This window comes from Mirounga leonina, unplaced genomic scaffold, assembly GCF_011800145.1.
Source record: "Mirounga leonina isolate KUSES-001 unplaced genomic scaffold, KU_Mleo_1.0 Mir_168, whole genome shotgun sequence".
NCBI lineage: Eukaryota > Metazoa > Chordata > Mammalia > Carnivora > Phocidae > Mirounga > Mirounga leonina.
Genome location: NW_023270426.1, coordinates 20,531,657 through 20,553,263, shown reverse-complemented (window position 1 = coordinate 20,553,263; position 21,607 = coordinate 20,531,657). Strand labels below are relative to the sequence as shown.

The 21,607-nt window shown below is 48.1% G+C and overlaps 1 protein-coding gene across 1 annotated transcript in view; it reads left to right on the top strand.

The window, feature by feature from the left end:
• Positions 1-21,607, top strand: part of TRPC7 (transient receptor potential cation channel subfamily C member 7) — a 140,229-nt gene that overhangs the window by 105,189 nt on the left and 13,433 nt on the right. Inside the window, exons 7-8 of the mRNA XM_035015043.1 lie at positions 3,671-3,935; positions 18,727-18,922. Coding sequence (XP_034870934.1) covers positions 3,671-3,935; positions 18,727-18,922 — 461 coding nt within the window. The remainder of the gene's footprint in view (positions 1-3,670; positions 3,936-18,726; positions 18,923-21,607) is intronic.

Below are 21,607 nucleotides of genomic sequence, written 5' to 3'. Positions count from 1 at the left end.
AAAGATTTTATTTATTTATTTGTGAGAGAGAGAGAGAGAGCACACAAGCAGGGCGAGCGGCAGGCAGAGGGAGAAGCAGGCTCCCTGCTGAACAAGGAGCCCAATGTGGGACTCGATCCTAGGACCCTGGGATAATGCCCTGAGCCACCCAGGCACCCCCAAAGATCTCATTTCTGGTATGGATCCAGGAGCACTAAGGGGAAATGTAGAGATGGAAGAAATGTCCTTCTATATTGGATCCCTGTGTTTCGTGCAAAGATAGGCCCTTGATTCCCAATTCAAAAGTTCCTTTCTCGTGGCCAAAGTAGTTTTTTGGAGTTGCCTTAATTCTTTCAAACGACAAGGCCATACAGTGTGAGGTAGTAGATCGAAAATTTAGGAAGAGTAAGAGTTGTAGCATCCATTTATTGAGGATTTACTAGGTGCCAGGAACTGTATAGACGTATTATACCATAAACTCCAATCCTTGCAAAAGGTCTTTTCTGTCCCTATTTTACAGATGATGAAATGGGTTTCCATGGCAGGACTCACAATGTTCTCAGAAATACAGGAATGCCTTGGATAGCAAGGGATCCTGGCCCAACATGAATTGAAAACCATGCAGAATGGCAAAGTACTTATGTCGCCAGCCTTTGGAGTTACACGTGGATTCAAACCCTACTTCTATAGCTTACTCTGAGACTTTTGTTTACTTAACGTTTCTGAGCCTTTATTTTCTCATAAGTAAAACCAGGATAATACCCAAGTCAAAAAGTTTGTTTTACAGATTAAATAGTGCATATGAAGAATTTTGCACCGTGCTCTGAAAATATTAAATGTTCACTAAATGGTAACAGTTATTATCAATACTGCCTATTGGTTCATTTTCCTGCTCTAACACGGTACTTTCTGTTCTAAAAGAGAAAGAGGAGTGGAGAGAAGAAACAGATCTCTTTTATTGTTCCCAGTAAATTAGCTGGACACTTGGCATTCATTAATGGCCGTTGCTACATCTGAAGGGTTTGAGGGTCAAAAGTCCCTGTTAGAAGAAGTCACATGGTTCCTGTGTCCGCAAAAATGTTCGTGGTCAGGTAAAGCAGTGAGCTGCCAAGGGCCGGCCATTTACCACAGTAGTTGCTACCCATATTCTATATAGATCATGTTGCACAGATTATGCCACACATGTAAATGTGGTAAGGACACACCTCCTGAGAAACGGGGAGTCTTCTCGTATTACAAACCATTCACTCTTTGTTGATTGGTTTAGCAAATTCAGATTTGTTAAAGGCCAAATGGGCTTGTATATTTTCCCCTCTGGGCCATTCAGGGTTCATCAATGAAAAATGAGAGAATCTTGATACTAAATTGGATAATTTTCTTAATGCCCTGATTCAGGCTGCAGTATTGTCCACTTGTGACTTCTGTTCCTATTAAGGATTGTGTTAAGGTCTCACCCAACTGCAAAGTACTGCACATTGTTGCCCTTGCTTTGAGATTCACCCTGTGTGCCCTTGGAAATCTTTTGGCTCATAGTGGGCCCTTGTGCTCCAGTTGTGGAGCGAGAGAGCCCCCTGGTGGCCAGCAAGGCAGTGGTGCCTTCCAACCTCTACAGCTCCAAAGAGGCAGATTCCAGTTTTCCAGGTTGTGATAGGGCAATTTTTCTCATGGAAAGAGCTCCAAAAAGAAGAAAATCCCTTTGTCTGAATCATCACACTGCTCTTTGCTTTTACACCCATTGTAACTCTTACCAGCCAGTCCAAGTAGAACACTTTTTACTAGAAGTCCTGACCTAGTCACCGGGGTCTGAGGACAGCTAAATCTATCTTACTAGATAATAGAAGTGGCTTTTATTATTACAGCTGAGGTTTAATATGTAAATTATAGGACGGGGGAGAAAAAGAAATTCCTTTTTGGTGTCTCTTTGTAGAAGCCAAGTCTTATTTCATGTTACCCAAATGTGTTATTTATCCTTGGAGGGTGACAGGTATATTAGAAAAACATAATTTGTTCTCCTTACTTGTCTTTCCTGGACTTCTGAGTTATGACCTTGATGAGAACATAGAGTCTATAATTTTATTGTATTTCCAAATGTAATTTAGAATACACTACGTGAAATTCGTAGCAAATAGAGGCCTGGTTTCCCTTACTAAAGGTTTCTTGCTGCCCTTTATTATTATAATTGTTTAACACAGTCTAGCCTTGAAAATAAAGGATAAAATTCCTCCTTCATTTCCCTTGGAGTTGCCAAGAATTGCTATGTAATCTCCTTGCTATCTGCATTTACCTGGTTATGACAAGGACCCCATACTCCTAATCCAATCTTGCAAATGGCAATAATAATATCTACTCTACAGGGCTGTCACTAAAATTACAGCTAATGTACATGTAAGAGCTAATTTCAGTTTCTCAGTGTTTCTCAGTTTAAGTTGCACTTAGCATTTCTCAACAGGGAGACCCTTGGCTTTTTCAGCAGAGCAATTTTCATGGTACAGGTCTGTCTAGAGCATTGCAGGGTATTAGCACCTCAGTAATATTCCTGCCCCAGTGTTGTGATAACTGCAGGCACCCACATACAGTTCCCGAGGGTGAAGATGCTGCCCTCACCAGAGAACCACTGTGTGTCCTGACACATAGCAGGGAGCCTTATTAGTGATGGATGCCACTCCTTGTGCCATAGGAACACTTCACAGCTTTGTTCTGCTGTAGGAATACACTCTGGACAGCTCAGACCCACACAAGAGGCCACAAGCAGAAACTCCACAGCCCAGGATCGGTCCCAGGACTCTTGCCACCTGGAACAGGGCTGTCATGGCAAACCTGGATGACTGGTCGCCATATTGGAGACCTTCACTGAAACCCAGAACAACTCTTCCAGACATACACAGCCTGAGAAACAAAACCCAAGAGCATTTTCTCAGGCAAGATCCAGATTCCTGGCCCTTGTGTGGGCTCGTGTGTTCTGATTTGTGGCCAGTCCAAACTTGTGGTATTTCAGTCAGTCATTTAACAAACATTTAGCAACACCTGCTGTGTGTGAGACCCTATGCTAAGCACTTTACATATATAGGGTTGCATTTCATCCTCATGACAGCTCTGTGAGGTTGATGTTATTATCCCCAATTTACAAATGGAGAAAATCCAGTTCCAAAAGGTTAATTGACTTGCTGGCATTCATACAGCCACACTGTCAACCTTGGGTCTATCTGACTCCAAGCCCATGCTCCTCGCCACTACCTCCCCATGCTGCTTCCCCAGTGGATGGGACGTCCTCGGCTGGTGGAGCTCAAACACGGGCAAGGAGGACAGAAGAGTGAGCAGCATGGAAAGGTCCATGACAGAGGGTGCACAGGATACTGCAGGAGCAAAGAGAGGAATGGGGAGCCTGTCCCAGGTTGTGGGAGTCACAGAGGCTTCCTGAGAGAGCTGACACCTGACCAGAGTCTTAAAGGATGAGTATGAATGAAGCGGCCTTGAAGTGAGGGCAGGGTGTTCCCAGCAGATGGACCAGCACATTCCCAGAGGGAGGGTGACACCTTCAGTGTATTGGGATCAACTTCAAGACAAGGGCAGGAATGGCAATGATGAGGTCAGCCACCTCGAAAGATGCCTAACTGGTTTCTCCGCCAGAGAAAAGTCAGCACAGCAGATCCTGTCCCCCCCGCGATGAGTAACCCAGATTGTTTTCTTTCAGCCAGGGACAAGTGGTGGCCTTCAGACCCTCAGATCATATCAGAAGGGCTGTATGCGATCGCTGTCGTGCTGAGCTTCTCTCGAATCGCGTACATCCTGCCAGCCAACGAGAGTTTTGGGCCCCTGCAGATCTCACTGGGGAGAACCGTGAAAGATATCTTCAAGTTCATGGTCATTTTCATCATGGTATTTGTGGCCTTCATGATCGGGATGTTCAATCTCTACTCCTACTACCGAGGTGCAAAGTACAACCCAGCGTTTACAACGTGAGTACACCAGGGCTCTCTTCGGAGGGTCTCTGTGGGCTCCCCGGGAATCCTTAGGAGTCTCTCGCAGGCAGCTCCTTGCAGAGACTCATGTTTCCTTGGTATTTCTACAAGTTACAGGCAACTTTCTTTAAGGGTGGCTTAGAGGTCAGGTTCTGGAGTTGAAAGAATCCATTTTTTAAGCTATATTAAATCTTCGTTTTTGCTACTTACATGCTGTGCAGCCATGAGCATGTTCCTTAACTTCTCTGAGCTTCCGTTTCCTTATCTTTAAGATGAGGATAAAAATAATACCTGCTTAATAGGGATAGTATGAAGATTCAGGGAGATGATACGGCGGCCAAACAGTATACTCTCAATACGTGAAAGGAATTATTATTACTATTATCATCGTGTTCACCTGTGCTACCTAGAAAACAGAGCCCGGGGCAAATGTTGTATGCCAACACTTTACTGGAGAAAGGCAGTTGCAACCCAAATGCAATAAGACTGAAGGAAAAAGAAAAGTGAGGCGGGGGATGAGGGAGAGCAGATACAGGATGCTGACCTGGCCACCATCTATCAGAACGTACAACTCGGTCATGACACACTCTCTGGGGAGATTATACGGAAACATCGCATCTCCGAATAGCCCATCAGAATGAGGAATAGACAATTTATCAGGCAGAGCCTTCCCATCTGCTGTCTTCCATTAATCAGATTCACTCCAGAGGACATGAACTCCCCTACCCTTCCAGGACAGCCGTGGGGAAGCCAGGGCCACATAGCATGAGGGGGTAGGTGTGCGGGTGCGCACAGGTCAGCAGCTCTGTACGCCTGGCTGGGCCAGCCAGCTCCGGGGCGTGGACACTGAGCAAGTCCAGCAGTGTCACGTGCCTCAGCAGCAGTGGGGAAGGCGCAGGCAGGGCGGAAAGAGGCACGTGCGCCAGCCTGAAGAAAGCCACCGTTGGGCCAACTAACATCAGGGTCCAGAAGTAGCTGCCACATGCAGAGCAAGACGGGTGCCAGAGCCTCCCGCGTGGAGGTGGTTTGGGAGCTCCCGAGCCTGTGTCCACGCAGACTTAGGGCTCCCCCCGCCGTGGGGGATGCCAGACAGTGTCCTGGAGGGCCGTCAGTAGCACTGAGCAGTGGTCTAGGAGAAGAGTCAGGCAGACCTGAGTTTCCATCCGGACACAGGCGTTTACTGGCTGATGACCTTAAGCCAAGTCACTTGATTTATCCGTGCCTCTCTGTCCTCATCTATAAAATGGAAATGACTCTCTGCCTTGTTCATAAATAACCTTAGGAATAAATGAGGGGGTTACGTAAAGGGCCTGCGGCACTGAAGTCTTTCCAGTCTAGGTCTTTCCCCCGGCCCACCCAGGCTCAGAACTCCTCCCTGCCTTCTTCAGGCTCCCGCCCAGAATCTTGAGGGAAGGACAGTCATGCCTCCAGGCACAAGCATGACAGGGGGGACCTGCAGGGCTAGCATTGCTGACATGGGGCCCCAGGAAACCTGAGGGGCCTGAGATTTGTTTCCCAGTGGGTGAAAATGACTGAGCCCAGACACACAGGTTTCCTGAGCAATTCCCAGCTCACAGCACAGCCTCACTTTCTCCTTCTTCTGAGAAATCGCCCATCAGGAGAAGAGGCTTAACTCTGAGAACCCAGACCCAGTGCACTGAGCGTTGTCCCCCTCAGCTCAGAATCATGGACTACGCTGCCCCACCCATGGGAACCACCTAGAAGCATGGGACCCTGGTGCTGCCGAACCACAGAAGCTGTTACTCTGTGGGACAGAGAAGTAGTGTGTGTTTACACAGAGCAGGTGCCTGGCCCAGAGCAGAGAGATGCACCTGAGAAGTGTCTGGCTGTGCCCTCAGCCCACAGCAGCCCACGGCCCAGACACACTAGGTGTGAGTCTGAGCTCTCCTCTCCCTGGCTGTGTGGCCTTGGGCAAGTGCATAAATCCCCTGGGCCTCAATGTCCCCTGCAGCTCTGAAGTAAGAATACTAAGATGGCCAACCTAACAGGATTGTTGTAAGGACTCCGTAAGACGCAGTATTAAATACCATGTGTGGCATGCAGTGAAGCTTCTGTGAATGGCAGTGATGACCATGGAAATGGTGACTAAGGACAGGGGAGGGAGGAGAAGCTGCAAGCACAGAAACCCGGGTACTGATCTGGTTCTACGGGACCCTTTCTGAGCAGTGGCTTCGCTAACAAACTGCGGTCCAGATCAGGCCAAATACATCATTGATTGAGCCGGACTACTTTATATGGCTCCCATACTCAGTGATTAGCTGTGGGGGGGGAATGAGATAAGTTTGAATTGCCCAAAAGCAAATTTGCTCTAGATCTGCTAGACGTAGCCACTCAGCATGGGAGGCATTGTGACTGAAGGACAGTCAGGCTGTCAGTCAACAAACCAAGGCCTCGATGTCCCTTCTGTGTTTCTAGTCTAGCACAATGCCTTGCGCACACAGTAGGGCTCATTAAACTCTTCACGAACGTGAATGATAGAAGGAACAGGCTCAAGGCGGTAGGGTAAACGTTGGACTGAGAATCTGACTACGTGAACTTGGGTTCCATTTCTCCTGGGCTGGGTGTTCTGTGCAATCCCTCTTCCTGCTCCTCACGGGGAGCCTGCCCTACTGGCACATAGCTACTCAGAAGGTCAGTGCCAGGACACAGGAGAAAATGAAAAAGATCATGACTCAAGGGCAGGGCTGGCCCGGCCACAATTCTCAGCTGGATGCCGCTCATCTATAGAGGGAATCTTTGGGATCAGGAAAAGCCATGGGAAAAGATGAAAGCGGAAGAGGAGCAATACAGTTGGTTTGTCCCAAGTCCTGGGAACCACATGGACACCTCTTAGACAGGAGGGACCCAACCAAAGAGGACCAGGCCCCCCAGGATGGGGAAGGGAAGAAAAAGTGTGGCGGCGGCAGGAAGCACAGTAGAGAAAGAATGGGATATTTAGGGCCTTAGCAGTGCCTAAAATGGGACGTGCAGTGGCAAGGCAGTGTGACTGGACAGGGAAACAGTCAATAGAGCAGTGAAGTGCAGAGGAAAGAATGGATTTTTGTAAATGTCATCTTTTACCTTCTGACTGCTCCCCGGAGCATGTCCCCCTAAGAGACCTTTGATGAGCAAAAAGCCATGTTAGGATAAATGAGATGTGTGCTTTAGGGGACTCAGAACTATTCTGCGTGCCAGCTAGGCTGGTGATAAAGTCGAATGACCCCCCTAAGGTGAATGTTTGCTTCAGAGCAGCCCATCCTCAGGCTGCCCTGCCTAGCTCGGGATCTTCCCTCTGGCCCTCCCACAGGGGTGGGGGGCGTCTCTCCTGTGGAATTTTGAGCTTGGAGGGTAAGATGGGTCCCCTATCTGTTTCTACAGAGTCAGAAGACTCAATCCTCCAGAAGAGAAATCTGGGCTGGAGCATACTGCAGGTCAGGTATCCTTCCCCCAACCCCACACCTGCCATGTTCAAGGACAGCTGCGGTTCCTAAAGACTGTTCAGGAGGCCCCTTTGAGAGTCAGCTGTTAGGAACTAAGAGACTGCTGCCCCATAAGAGCCCTGCTCACCCTAGGAGTGCAGTCCCCGTTCAGATTGCAAAAGCCAGTCCCACCTGAATCCCACCAAGTTACAGCCCTGTCCCAAATGAGAGAGGTGGGGACATTCTGGGACCAAAGGAAAGAGGAAGTCTCTCTACCAACTGCAGACCCTTAGCCCTAAGCCCAGCCCTCTTCTAACGCCCTACAGGTTCCAATTCTTCCCTCCCCACCCCAAATTCCCAATCCCTCCACCCAGCAGACCTCAGTGAGAGGGTTAGAAGAAAATAGACAGATTGAACTAACTCTGCCCGGATATAAATAAACACACAGGATGAACAGTCTTACCTGAGATTGGTGGTTCTCAAACGGCACCAGACTCATCTGGGGAATTGGCTAAACTGGGGACTTCCCAGGCCTCACCCCCTAGAGAGTCTCATTGCAATAATAAGGGTGGGGCTGGGAAGTCTGCATTAACAAGTCACTGGGGGGCTCTGTGAAGTTGGTCCTAGGGGGCTACAGGGAGACATATGCTGATGCTATCCAACCTCATGCTTCCAGGGAGAGAAAGAGGCCACTCTCAACTATGCGCATTTCAAAAACAAAGGGCTTGTTAACCTAAGGGAGTGTCTTTTGGGTAGACTCTCCGGCTCTGCAGGTGGGATTTGTTTCTGTAGGTTCAAGTCGGAACAGGTAGCCAGATCAAGCAAGGAGTGAGCTCCGACAGAGTCTGTGAACAGTTCCCAACTTGTCAGCCTCCGTCAGAACCAAGGGTGTGCTCAAAGATCTGGGTTGTTTTTCTCAGCTGCTGCTGTGTCGGGGCCTAGCTGAAGGGGTGCAGGGACATGAGTGCCTGGGTCATTGGCTGGTGAGCTGGGCCTGTCTGGACATGACAGATTGTGCACCTGCCGGCAGCTCATTATCTCCAAGTCGCTTCTATGAGAAACTGCGAATGTCCAAAGGGGAGGGAGAGACGGCACTCAGACAAGTTTTATGCTCTCAGAGTACAAAATCAAAGTATCCCACGACAGGGGTCAGGAAGTAGAGAGAAAGCTGAGCAAGCCACCAGAGACAGCTCTTTCTTGAAGAAAGTCTTTAAGAAAAGTTTTTGATTTTGTTAGGAATTTTGTTCTTATTAGGAACGTATTTTGATTTTATCATGGAAGTCCGTCGACAGAGAGGATTTGCCTTTTGAGGGGGTTGTTTTGAGATTTTTAGCCTACAAACTCTAGGAAAACTGTGGGGTCCCAGCCCTCTAGTTATAGTGTTAGAAAAAGAGAGACGGGGAGCCTGGCTGGCATAGTCGGCTGGGCATCTGACTCTTGATCTCAGCTCAAGTCTTGATTTCAGGGTTGTGAATTCAGGCCCCCTGATGGGCTCCATGCTGGGCATGGAGGCTACTTTAAAAAAAAAAAAAAAAGAGAGAGAGAGACAAAAAATCCTTGGCTCATGAATGAAATACAGCTAGGCAAGAATGCACACAAGAGCGGTAGCCTTCCCTATACTCTGATTGTGACCATGGCAGGGCAGGTCCACAGAGAAGAACAGGAGGGTCTGGGGGCAAGGGGGTGACCCAGAGCCAGGAAGTAAGGGCTCTCTGACACCACTCATGACTCACAATGGGCTCCTGGTCTCCCCTTTGGGTGAACTTGGCCTCCCCTACTTCATTCTGACTGGACATTAAATATGGGGCCTGCCTCCCAAAAAAATGAGCCAGCTAATCTTTTCGGCCAAGCCGTTGTGGAGTCAGCTTCATAGCACAGCTGGGTTGAGACTTTTCTAATCAAAAATAATACCTCTCCTAAGGTTATTCTGTCTCCCCAGGAATCATTTTAATGGAAGTAGCTTCAGCAGTGCTAAGCAAAATTAGAAGCTTCCGTTTTCCTTGACAGTTATGGAAAATTTGCACATTCTATAAAGGGAGAGACTCATAAGGCCACCAGGGGCAGGAGGCGCTGATTCAGCTCACCCAGCATCACAGGGCCACTGAAAAGCCAGCCCCTCCTTCCCGTGAATTGGGGGGGTGCGGCCGCTGGGGCTGGGGGAGAAGCTCCTGCAGGCCCTGCCCACACATGGTCCACCCCGCCCAGCAATGCTGCATCACCCTGTTGTTGAACAACTTGTTGAACAAACACATGATCTGCCCTCTCACGGAATCCTCCAAACCGTGGAATGACAGACACCTACCACCAGAAAACTAAGGCTCAGAGAGACACTAGACTGGCCCAAATCCCAGAGCCAAGGAGGGGATTTGAACCCAGATCTGCACGACTCCTATCCTCCACCTTTTGACCTGCAATTCCCAAGAGTGGGATCCCCACTCCCACAGTGGAGCCTCTGCTCTAAAGTGGAGGGGGGTCTCTTGAAAAATTGGGTCACTTTCCTGTGACACCAAATTCTAAAGAAGAGCATACTGAATTCAGATGTGGTTATCATTGAGAACCTGACGGCTCTACGTACCTCATCTCTAAATACGCAGACTGTGTTTGCCCCCTGGGTAAAGTAGGCTTCTATTCCAAAGTACACTCATTTGTTTGACAACCATTATGGAGGAGCTACGCCAAGCCGAGTTCTGTGTTTGCCCTGGGGTCACAGAGATGAGTAAGACAATCCTCCTCTCCCTGTGGAATTCATAGACAAGTGGGGGATTCAGAAAAAAGTAGCATCAGTTGTTACACCACATGATCATCATCAAAGGGTACTTGGGCATCACAGTGAGGAAGAAGCACTGAACTCTGCCTGGCAGAGTCAGGGAAGGCTTCATGGAGGAGGTGGCTAGGGAGGGTCTTGGAGAATGACTAGGAGGGTATTCTAGCCTGTGCAAGGTATGAAGGGGCAGAGGATTTTTGAAGAACTGCCAGTAAGGAAGATTTTGGGGAAACGAGGGAAGATTACATAAGACAATCCAGGTGTTAGAGTCTCTGCTAAGACCTTTTTAAAAGAAAGAAGATCTGCCTTTGGAGAGTATGCTGGGGCAACTGTGTGAAGGATGGACTGGAAGGGGTGGGGGGTTTCATCATGAGTAAAAACAGCTCCTCACAGCTCCTCCCCTCACGGAACTTGCCGACTGGTTGGGAAGACAGACGCTAATCAAAAAAATCATAGGAACGAAGGCATGTTTATAAATTGAGATGCTCTGAAAGAAGGTAACTTGAGAGACAGGCAGCTTCCAAGAGAGCTGAACACGGTCTGTTGGGTGGCTGGGAGAGGGAGCCACGTGAGAAAGGACAGGACCCTGAGGAGTGGCAGTGGGCTGGAGAAGGGACGCTGGGGAGTCTGGAGTGGAGACGTGGTGTCTGACTGAATGTGGGGGTTGAGAGGGAAGGAGGATGTTTTCAGGGTTTTGACATTGGGAAGGCCCTAGAAGGATCTGGGGGAGACAGTCTGGAGGAGCATATTATGGGAAGAAAGCCAAGGTCCCTGGTGATTCAGGAGAGAAATGGGGGCTTTAACCTTCTGCAGGACCCATACGCAGCAGAGCTAAAGGCAAACACGCAGATCCAGGTGCACACTCAGTGTCTTGGGTGAAGTCCTTGTCCTAAGGGATGGAGGACCTGGAGGGCTTGAGAAGGAAGGCCCCATGCTCAGCACCAGGGGCCAAGCCGACACTTGCTAAAGGAACAACATAGGCTCTTCAGCTAAAAATGCCACATTATGCTTTGCAAACAAAAGATTCTGAAATTTCCATGGCCCACGGAAGAGAAAAGAGTGAGAGAGATGAGCCAGATAAGCCCCAAGATATCTCTAAGGGAATGACGAGCCAGAGGGGCCTCCAGAGAGCCAGGGGCCATACCACCAAGAAGGATCTGGCTGCAGAGGAGGTCCTGCTAGGGCAGCAGAGGCTGGATCCTATTGCCTGCCTGAGTAAAACTCACTATAACCAAGGGCTAGGTAAGAGGAACCAAGGAAACGTCACAGTGTGGCGTCACAGGACTGCGGCTGACTACCATGTTCTTTGGGCAGAGCATGCTAAATGTGTCTTTTGGTGGGAACCGGGAATGGAACCGGCCTACTGGGCTTCAGAAGGGACAGATTCTCCCGGGATTCCGGGTCAATGCTGAAATCTGGGCATCTCTGATACAGAAGTGTTATGTCATATTTTACCGTATTTTGAAAGTTATAATCTCACCTTTCATCTTTTAAATGCAAGCTGGGTATAAGGATTTGGGGGAATGAGGGAGCTTATTACGGCTACTGTCACGTGGAGACAGTAGTAAGAAGGTCCTCAGACGTGGCAGACCAGGCAGCCGTGGTCACTGACGGGGTCCAGCTCAGGCTGAGAGAGGCCAGGCATCTGGAAAAGACCATTATGGGTCAAAAAAGGAGTTTGAGTCTATTATAAGTTCTCATCTTTGCATAATTCTCCAGGAAGTGATAAAAATATAGATCTTTTCCTGGACTAGTTCAGAAGAATGATTACGCCTGTTATAGCAGGCATTCTACTATCATATAATATTTATTTATGCCCTCGCCTCATGTTTATTCATGACATGAAATTTTAAAAGCCTGGTACCTTTAAGCTTCTGAAACAGGCTGAGAGCCCACAAATGCATGAGGGAAAGGCTTGATGGTACACAGAAAATGTGCTCTCTTCGATGATGTCTTCCCAGCACATTTTCAGACCCTGCCCCACGTCCTCCATCTTGTTCTCAGACTAATCATCTCCACCTCAACGGGGAGAAAGCCCTCCCTTTTTATCACTAACATTCGATTCTAGAAATGGGGTCAAACTCTCCTTCCTCAAAGTGACAGAGTGACAGGAGACCGGGTTGTCCAGGGTTAGCTCTAGAGATGCTATCAGAAGTATAGTTCTTGGGCAGGTCTGAAGCCAGCCGGCCAAGACCAAGTCACCTCATGCCTCAGTTTCCCAGCATTCAATCCTTCATTGACCAAAAATGTTGACTGAGTCCCTACTATGAGCCAGGCACTGTCTGTTACCAATGACAGAGCAGTGCTCGCGTCAGCAGGCCCTGCCCTTGTGGAGGTCACACTCCTCCATGAACAGGGAAAGAGGGACACACACACACACAAAAAGACAGTTTAAAGAATTAAACAAAGAGACAAAGAAGATCATTTAGGATTAAGTGCTGAGGGCTAGGAAAGAAAGAAAAATGCTGAGCGGAAGAGTAACTAGGGCAGCCTCCCCTATCTGAGCTGGTGACAATCGAGTTTACAGCCAGTGAGTGAGGAGGAGGGGGAGGGGAGGCCAGGTGGAGACAAGGGGGAAGGGCCTTCCAGGCTGAGGGAACAGCAGAGATCATGGCAGCCAGGGAGCCAGCGGGGATCCGTGAATGGGGTGGGGGTGGGGGATCGGGAGTCCGACCAGAAGGGGCCTTGAGGCCTCCCAGGGGACAGAAAAGATTGTCAACCCTGGGAAAGCCGCTCAAGAGGAGGGGGCAGGATCTGATTGCTCTTTTCAAAGGGTTGTACTTAGAGCTGATTGTAGGCCAGGAGACACTTTCAGCCTGACGCTGGAGCCTTCTGGAGTTAAGAAAGAAAAAACTAACACCACTAACATTGATCACATATTTGTTACGTGCCAAGCAGTATTTTACACACTTCCCAAGCATTCAGTTAACTCCTTGAATCCTCAGAACAACCCTGTGAAGGAGAGATTGCAGTTTTCCCATTTTACAGCTAGAAAAACAGAGGCCCGGAGAGGCTGGGGTGTGGCCAGAAGCCCACACGCAAAGCCAGGTTTGCCTGACTGAGAAACTGTGCTCTGAGGGCCTCACCAACTCATCAGACAGAGTTCACTGAGCGCTTTCAGCAATGCCACGCTGCGTACCAGGGTCTGGAGTTTCAAGGGTGAAGAAAACACAGCTCTGCCCTCGAGGAGCAAGCAGGCTCCCAGGCGTCCCTGTAGGAATAAATCTGGGCTGCAGAGGCTTTGTGCACCCTCGTTCCTTGACACTGATTCTGGGGCGAGCCTCCTCTCCTTCTGGACACTCTGAATCCAACTCCTCATTTAGGACCGGGGATAAGCCAAGAGGTCACTCAGGGGACACAAGCTGGCGGAGCACGAGGGCTCAGGCTCAGACTTCCTTAGGCACTTGCCTCTCTGCGCTGACCTTCGAGCCTGGCCCAGCTGCTCTGGGTCTGCGGGTCCAGGCGTTAGAGAACCCCAGGGCTCTGGCGGGGGTCTCTGTACATCCCATGCACCGTCTTCCATCATCCCAGCCCGGACGGCAGGTAGGCATTGCATCTACCTCAAGAGGCCTCTAGCACAGCACCAGCTTTTGTCTCCCGAACCCGAGAAACAGCCTTGCGGGGAGCTAGCCTCCCGTTTAATTTTAGCCTGCTGTGTGCAGCCTGGGGTAGGTAACTGAACCGAACTGTTTTGGGGGGAAGTGGGGAGGCAGAATTCCCACACCAGGGGAAGGGCATCATGGCATTCTGAAAGCAGTAGCAATTTTCCGAACAATTGCCCCCAAACCCTCGCCGTGTTGATCAGTTTGTTCCCTGAGACCCATACACAACCGCCCCTTGAGGCAACGTGTTATTAAAGCCCCATTATCCAGGCGAGACAGGCCTGGGAGAGAGCTGATTACGAGGCCCCTGCCTTCTGCCTGACAAGTCAATCCCAACCTTCCCCCCACACACACACCCGCACAGTGGGAGCAGCATGAATCACCGCCCTCTTCAGCCTCACTCACAGGAGCTCTCCCTCCATTCCTTCACTAGGAGCACCGCTTTGGCTAGGGTGGCCTATGGACTCAACTTTCCAGTCCCTTCCACGACAGGCCAAGAGTCAAAAGTCACGAGACAGCCCAGGCTGGAGAAGTCAGAAAGAGGATTTGCATGAAATCAAGGGTTTGTGATGATCTTTGCAGGTAGGAAGGAAGATAGGCTTGTTGGAGAGGGCAGCAGCCTATGAATGATTAGCTCCATTCAGCCCCGAGTGGCGGCCCCGGAGGGGCCGATGGGGCTGTGTGTGATCCTGGGTGAGGCCAGGCCGGCAGAGCACACTTGCCTACTCCAGCCTTGTAGCGTCCTGTCGCCCTGCGGGGTTTGCTTTAGCCTGGGACCTCCACAAGGGCAGAAGCAAGGTCTGGGCACCAGCGAATGGGCACCTGGTACACTGCTTGGCACATAGAGTTCAGTGGATATTAGGCAAATAAATGAATGAAAATACTAGCTACCATTTATAGGGTTTGCGTTATATCCTGTACCTAGGTTGCTCATTTAATCTTGACAGCAATGTCCCTAGTGAGGCACCTCTATCCCCTCTCATAGGTGAGTGAACGGAGACTCAAAGAGGTTTGGTAACGTGCCCAGATGTAAATAGCCAGTACGTGGTGGAGCTGGGATTTGAACCAAGGCATGCACCTTTGTTCTTCTCACTCCTCCAGCTATGTCTGTGAAGCTTCTCACGATGGACACAGTTGAAGGAACCGGGGACTAAGTCTGTAGGTAGCCAGAGTGGTTAGGAGGAGGATGCAGAGCCTGTGACCACTATCCCTTTGAGTAAAGAACCTCACATTTAGCCTTGAGACCAACTGGTTGACAGTAGAGGCTTTTGGTGAGACAAGTGGCTTCATGGTGATTATCAGCTAAGCCAGTTCCAAGATACTTTCTTCCTGAAAGACAGCCCCCAACCTCCACAGTGACTGGCCTTCTGTCCCATGCCCCGGGTCCCATAGCTCCTGAAAAGCGTGGGTGATGATTAATACATGATTCAGGGAGCATCGTGACCTCACAAAACATTGAGGCCTGCTCCAGTGCCCAAGCTCTCGGCTTCAGTAATGTACCATTTGGCTCCTTTCCAAGGCCAGTCTTCTCTCTAAGAATATGGTAGGTTTCGAAGGTCAAAGTAACACAGCCTTTTCCCACTCAGGGCAGTGAGGACAAGTTTCCTTTATTTCCTGCCACATATTAAACCAGAAGATGCCATAGCATGGCACTTCAAGTTAATTATGGAGCCCTAGTCACCATAAAAAGCATCAAGTTTTCATAGAACTTTCTTTCCCCGCTTTTTCTTCCTGCTAGGATGTCTGTCATCTTTCATATTGATTTCTAAGATCTCTTTATATAAGAAAGACACTCAGTGTTTGTCATGTGTACTGCAGATACAAATTCTTTTCTTAATCTCTTGCCTTACATTGTTAGTTATTATGTCTTTGTTGTATACGAGTAAAGTTTTATGTGCTCAAATCCCTCCATCTTTCCCTTTCTAGCTTCTGAAACCTCTCCCAGCCCAATATTATATAAATAGCAATATTTTATTCTAACTTTTTATTGTGTCATTTTTAAACACTGAACTCTTCAATTCCACTCAGAATTGAGTTATATAGGTGGAGCTATGGATAAAATATGATACTGCCTACCATTTAGCCCAGCTAACTGTACATAACTCAGCCCATGAGGTCCCTTCTGAGAAACAATGACAACAAAATTAGTCTATTCGGTTAGTCCAGATCGTGTCAAGAGGGGTAAATATAAATGAAAGACCCAACCAATGGTGGATCTAGCCATTGTGGATTATTTAAGCCGATGGACCCGGCTTTACTTTAAAGTTGGTCTTTGCTGCGACAACCCATTTTGCCCCATAATAAGAGGACACAGGGCTGTAGATAGTCCAGAAAGAGCTTACAAAAGATTATTTAAAATGCATACTTTGACTAAGACCCCTTCCTGCCCAGTCAGGTTCATGTGTTACTGCCCTGGAGGGGGTCACTTTCACTCTGGAAATCCAAGTGAGTCTGGGCCTCTTGGTAATTAGATACTCCTATAGGTCAGAGCCAAATTTGGGTCCAGAGGCTAATCCTTGATCTATAGAATAGAAATGAAACAGGTGTAAAGATAGTCTAGAAGCCAGATAACAAACCTAAAGGATCAGCATTCCACGAGGGGCTGAGGGGGAGGGGATCTGATGGAGGAGGAGCTAAGCCATGAATTTAGGGATCTGTAAATACTTTTTTTTAAGATTTTATTTATTTATGTGAAAGAGAGAGAGACAGCAAGAGAGGAAACACAAGCAGGGGGAGTGGGAGAGGGAGAAGCAGGCTTCCCGCAGAGCAGGGAGCCCGGTGCGGGGCTCGATCCCAGGACCCTGGGATCATGACCTGAGCCAAAGGCAGACGCTTTATGACTGAGCCACCCAGGCGCCCCTGTAAATATTCTTTTACTACAACACACACTGCTTAGTGGGTTAGCTCTGCCTCCTTTAGATTATTCTATTATACAGAATGCCGAAGTGAAGGCACCAAGGATAAGTCAGAGCTTAGTGGCAAAATTCAGAGCAAGAAGCAAATGAGAAAAAAAAAATACACTCTGAATGTAGGCCATTTTCCCTAATCAAAATTCAGGAGATTTTCTCTGAATGTTCTCTAATTGCTTGCTTCATTTGTGTCAGCCAAAGTTTTGTGGGGTTTTCTAAGGGAAGCAAGGGAAGATGAATTTCTGTAAGGCATCGCTCAGTTGCATATATTATCCATTTTGTAGGGTGTTCATGGTAAGTGCATCATCCGGGACCAGTGCCTGCCTGCCCAGTCCCTTGCTCGGATCATGTGTCCTCCGGTCTTCCGCTGACCCAGCTAGGAACAACTGTCAGATCACATCCTGCTGTCTCCTTCTAGTTTGGGATTGGGGCCTCATGCAGTGGTTCTGGAGTCTCTCTGCCACTGTTCCCTTCCACTAGGGTGATAACCAAAAGATTACTTCTTAATGGAAGGCAATACCTGCAGAGAATCATGGCCACTGATTGAATGGCATCTTTTTCACACAAAAGGGATCCCACTCAAGAAAGCAGTGTGTCCCCCTCTTTCTCAGAATAGCCTCAGGACCTGGGGCTCTAAACTAATGCTGGGTACCCAGTCGTTACTTTCAAACCCCCAAATAAATTCCTTCTTATTAAAACTAAAATGAATTAAATATTCCAAACTCACAGTTTTCAGAGAAACTGGAAACAAATAATGACAACAAAAACCCACTTCAATTTTCAGTTTTCAGACTCTGGGATGCATAGGGAATGAGTCAAACTGCTGGCCAGACACACACATACACATACACCCACACACACTCACACACAGGAGAGTCGAAAATCCATGCAAGTCAGAGTTGGATTTTTTAGCCAAAGTGACAAGTACTAGTATTTTTGTACATCATGTCAAATAAATACCAATCCTTAAGAAACGCTGGTATTTTTTTGAGATCTAGCTAATCCTGGCCACTTGTGGGTGAGTGCTGAAAATCTGAAATGTTAAAGAGAAAAAAGAAAGTGTTTTCTCATAATGTACCCCAAATCTGGATGCATACCAAAAGCACTGCATATAACTATTCAGATATCATCGGATGCACAGGGGTGTTCTAAACCACCCAACCAAAACCCAGCTTTCTGACTGGATTCTCTGCTGTAAACCTGACGCGGGGTCCTACCCACAAAGTACAGATGGTGAAACATGCTTGGATCTTCATGTTAAAGCTAGGGTATCCTGGTAACTTCACAGTCTCTAAAGAGTCAAAAAAGCAGTGTCCTAAAAGCCAGGTTTTCCCCACAATGCCCTCCAAGCAGCACAGTATCTACCTTTAGGAAACTGCAGGGCGAGGTGTGGACAGCTGCCTGCTGAATGTGAACAATATGGACACACCAAACTCACACTTCTCATAATTCAACTCTAGTTGAGAGGACATGAGATGTGTGACTGGCCTCACTATCGAGACCCAGGAGGTGGGGAAGCATTGTAGTTAGAAGTACATGCTTTGGGAGACCTCAGACATGCCTGGGTTTGCACCCCACTTTCCAGCCAGATGCCGCTAAAAAGGATAAAGCTCTGAGTGTCCATGTCTCCATCTGTAAATGGAGGTAATAAGTGAGCCCAACAGATGGTCATGAGGCTTAAGGAGCTGCCCCGTGACCAGTGAGGCTGTCTCCATCCGTGGACACCATTCTCTCCTCCCCCAACCCTGCACGTGGGGCAGGATGGTCTGAGACCCTCAAGAGACTATTTTAGGAAGAGTGTGGTTGATAATGTACAAGAACAAACATTTGTCCTGTTGTTTAATTTTAAATGTTTAATAAATTATAAGATAAAAGCGATACCACATCCAGGAGTCCCGATAAATGGACCGAAGGGAAAAGAAAGAGGATAATTTTTGGAAGTCTTCTTAGAAATCGGAACATGCCATTATTTCAGAAGACAGGCATTGCCGCCAGCCCAGCCCCACGTCACCACCAAAGTCTGGGTAATGGGAACTTTCATGTGAAAAGTGTCAGCAGAAGCAAACTGCCTGAAGGAACTGTCTTTCCTTATAGGGTTGAAGAAAGTTTTAAAACCTTATTTTGGTCCATCTTTGGCTTGTCTGAAGTGATCTCGGTGGTGCTGAAATACGATCACAAGTTCATCGAGAACATCGGCTACGTACTCTACGGCGTTTATAACGTCACCATGGTGGTAGTGCTTCTCAATATGCTGATAGCCATGATCAACAACTCCTATCAGGAAATTGAGGTAAGACCAGTTAATTGAAATTGTTCTCTCTCCCTTGGTTTAATTTACATGGCTGCTCGAAGCAATGAGGGTAATGACATTAGCAGCTCACGTGTTATTACCTGTGAAGCAGGGGGTGCCTGGGTGGCTCAGTGGGTTAAGCATCTGACTCTTAGCTCAGGTCATGATCTCAGGGTGGTGAGATGGAGCCCTTCGTCGGGCTCTGCACTGGGCATGGAGCCTGCTTGGGATTCTCTCTCTCCCTCTCCCTCTGCCCCTCCTCTCTCTCTCTTTCAAAAAAAAAAAAAGTGAAGTCAGAACAGCAAACAACCAGCATGCTTACCACACTGCCCCCAGGAGCCATTTCGGCCAACCGGACACATGGCAGAGTGGGCACCACATGCAAAGCGGCCCAACCAGGGCCAAGAGAATCAGGATGGTGAATCTTTCCTCTTTCACGTGTCCCCTCGAGACAGCATGCAGGTGGCCCATGGCCAATCAGAATGACTGCATCTTTCAGCCAACATTCCCTTTGCTTCTCACATGTTATTAAATACCTACTGTATGTAATCCCCATGCCTGGCACTGGTGACACAGAGGTGGCTGAGACAGTCCCTGCCCTGTAAGCACTCAGTTCCTTGAGTAAAACAGATACATCAATGAACTCACTCCACTGCCCTGAGCCCCGCACACCCAGAGAAGTCCTACCAGGTACAAAGCAGAGAAGCTTCTAGAGGTGAGGCCTGAAGGCCATTCGAAGAGTAATACAATTTTGCCAAATAGCTGAGGGAGTCCAGAGAATGTCCCAGGAGGCAGTTTTATCAAAATCTGAAAAGCACAAGCCATAAGCTATTGATCGCAGCCTTGCTTGGAAGAGCAAGAAATTAAGAACAAACTAAATGAGCATTGATAGGAATCTAGTGAAATAGATTATGATGCATTTAGTTAAAGAGACTATGATGCATCTGAACAGCAGAATATTGCTCGACTTTAGAAGGGAGAACAAAGACGTTCTCCATACCCTGGGTGACAGACCTGCAAGTTATAGTGCTAAGTGAAGAAAATCGAGTTGAAGAACGGTGTTTATAGTGTGCTCTCCCTTGTGTAACAAAGGAAGAAAAGGGCATACACACTCACTTTGAATTGGATAAGCCTTTGAAAAGGAAGAAATCTCTGAAAGGGTCCACAAGGAACACACAGCAGGGCTACTTGTGGAGAGGCAGTGGGGGGCGTGGGGGCAGAATGCCTTTCTCTTTATGCCTTCTCATGCTTTATAAATCTTATTATTGTTTTACTTATTACAAGGTAAAATAAATAAGTCAAGGATTAATAAAATGCACTAACGTATTTTGAATTGACTCAATAATCGCAATTCTAGGAATAGACCCAGGCAGAAGTATGATTTTACATAGGTGTTCACTAAAGAAAAAACATGCAAATAGCCCATCAACATCAGAGGGTTTCAGTAAACTCTGACGGAGACTTTAGAACACTGCATACACAAACAGAAAAATGCTTGTGCTGATATCGCAAAATTTCTATGATACCGTTAAGTGGGAAAAAAATGCAAGTTGTGGAAAAACACAGATAGGAAAATCTTTACATAACAACACGAATGTGCATATACAGAAAGAAAAAGCAGAGAAGGGTAGAGAAAAGGTACCGCACCGTTGACCATTGACTGGTTGACCCGGGGCATCCTCTGGGGAAGGGAGTCAAAGGAGAGAGCCTTGGAAGGGGACTGTCACACCTTTGTACTCGGATCTTTTATAAGAAACGAGCACTCGTAATTTCTCACGGGGAAGAAATTAAAGACCTCCAGGTATTAGTTGCTGCGCTGTGGTAACAAAACACCACGACTGGGTGGCCGAAACACAGAAAGGATTTCCCCACAGTTCTGGAGGCTGGACGTCCCAGATCAGGGTGCTGGCAGAGCTCGCTTCTCCTGACGCATCTCTCCTCGGCTGGCGGACCACTGCCTTCTCGTGGTGTCCTTGCACAACCTTTGCTCCCTGCAAGCCGGTCCCTGGCGTCTCTTCTGCTCTGTATGAGTTCACCCTTGATGTCAGCTCAGGGCCCACCCTGGCAACGTCATTTAACTGTACTTACCTCTTTGAAGGCCCTATTTCCAAATACAGTCACATTCTAAGGCACTGGGGGTTAGGGCTTCAACTTATGAATTTTAGGGGACACATTTGGTATAACACACACCTTCCCCAAAATAGAGTATTCGAAACAGTAGGAACAACATATGCCAAGGCAGGAGGGGTGAAATACTGCGGTATTCTTGGCCTGCAAGAGGGTAGACTGCACCAGGGAAAGAAGTAGGGGTGAGCCAGCATGCACCTTAGCCTGCCCCCGCTCTCCGCCTGCCCCCACAGGAAAATGCAGCACTCTGTCCATGGATGAGCATATGTTTTAATGGTGTACATATTTGCTCAGTTATGTGGATGAGCTTTTGCTAACCAGCCCTCCCTGCCCTTCTGGGCCTCAGTTTCCCCAAATGTAAGAGAAACCAGATGGTGCCTGGATAACAAGCATGTCTCTGTACCACTCACCGAGGGTGCTGGGCCCCATCCTAGCAAGCGCTTCATGCTTTGGTCCAAATGAATGTGGCACGGAAACCATGGGATTAGTGTGGAGAGATGCCCAATAGTTTGGGGCAGGACTGGGCATAGCCAGGACGTCACGTGAGCCTGTGATGTT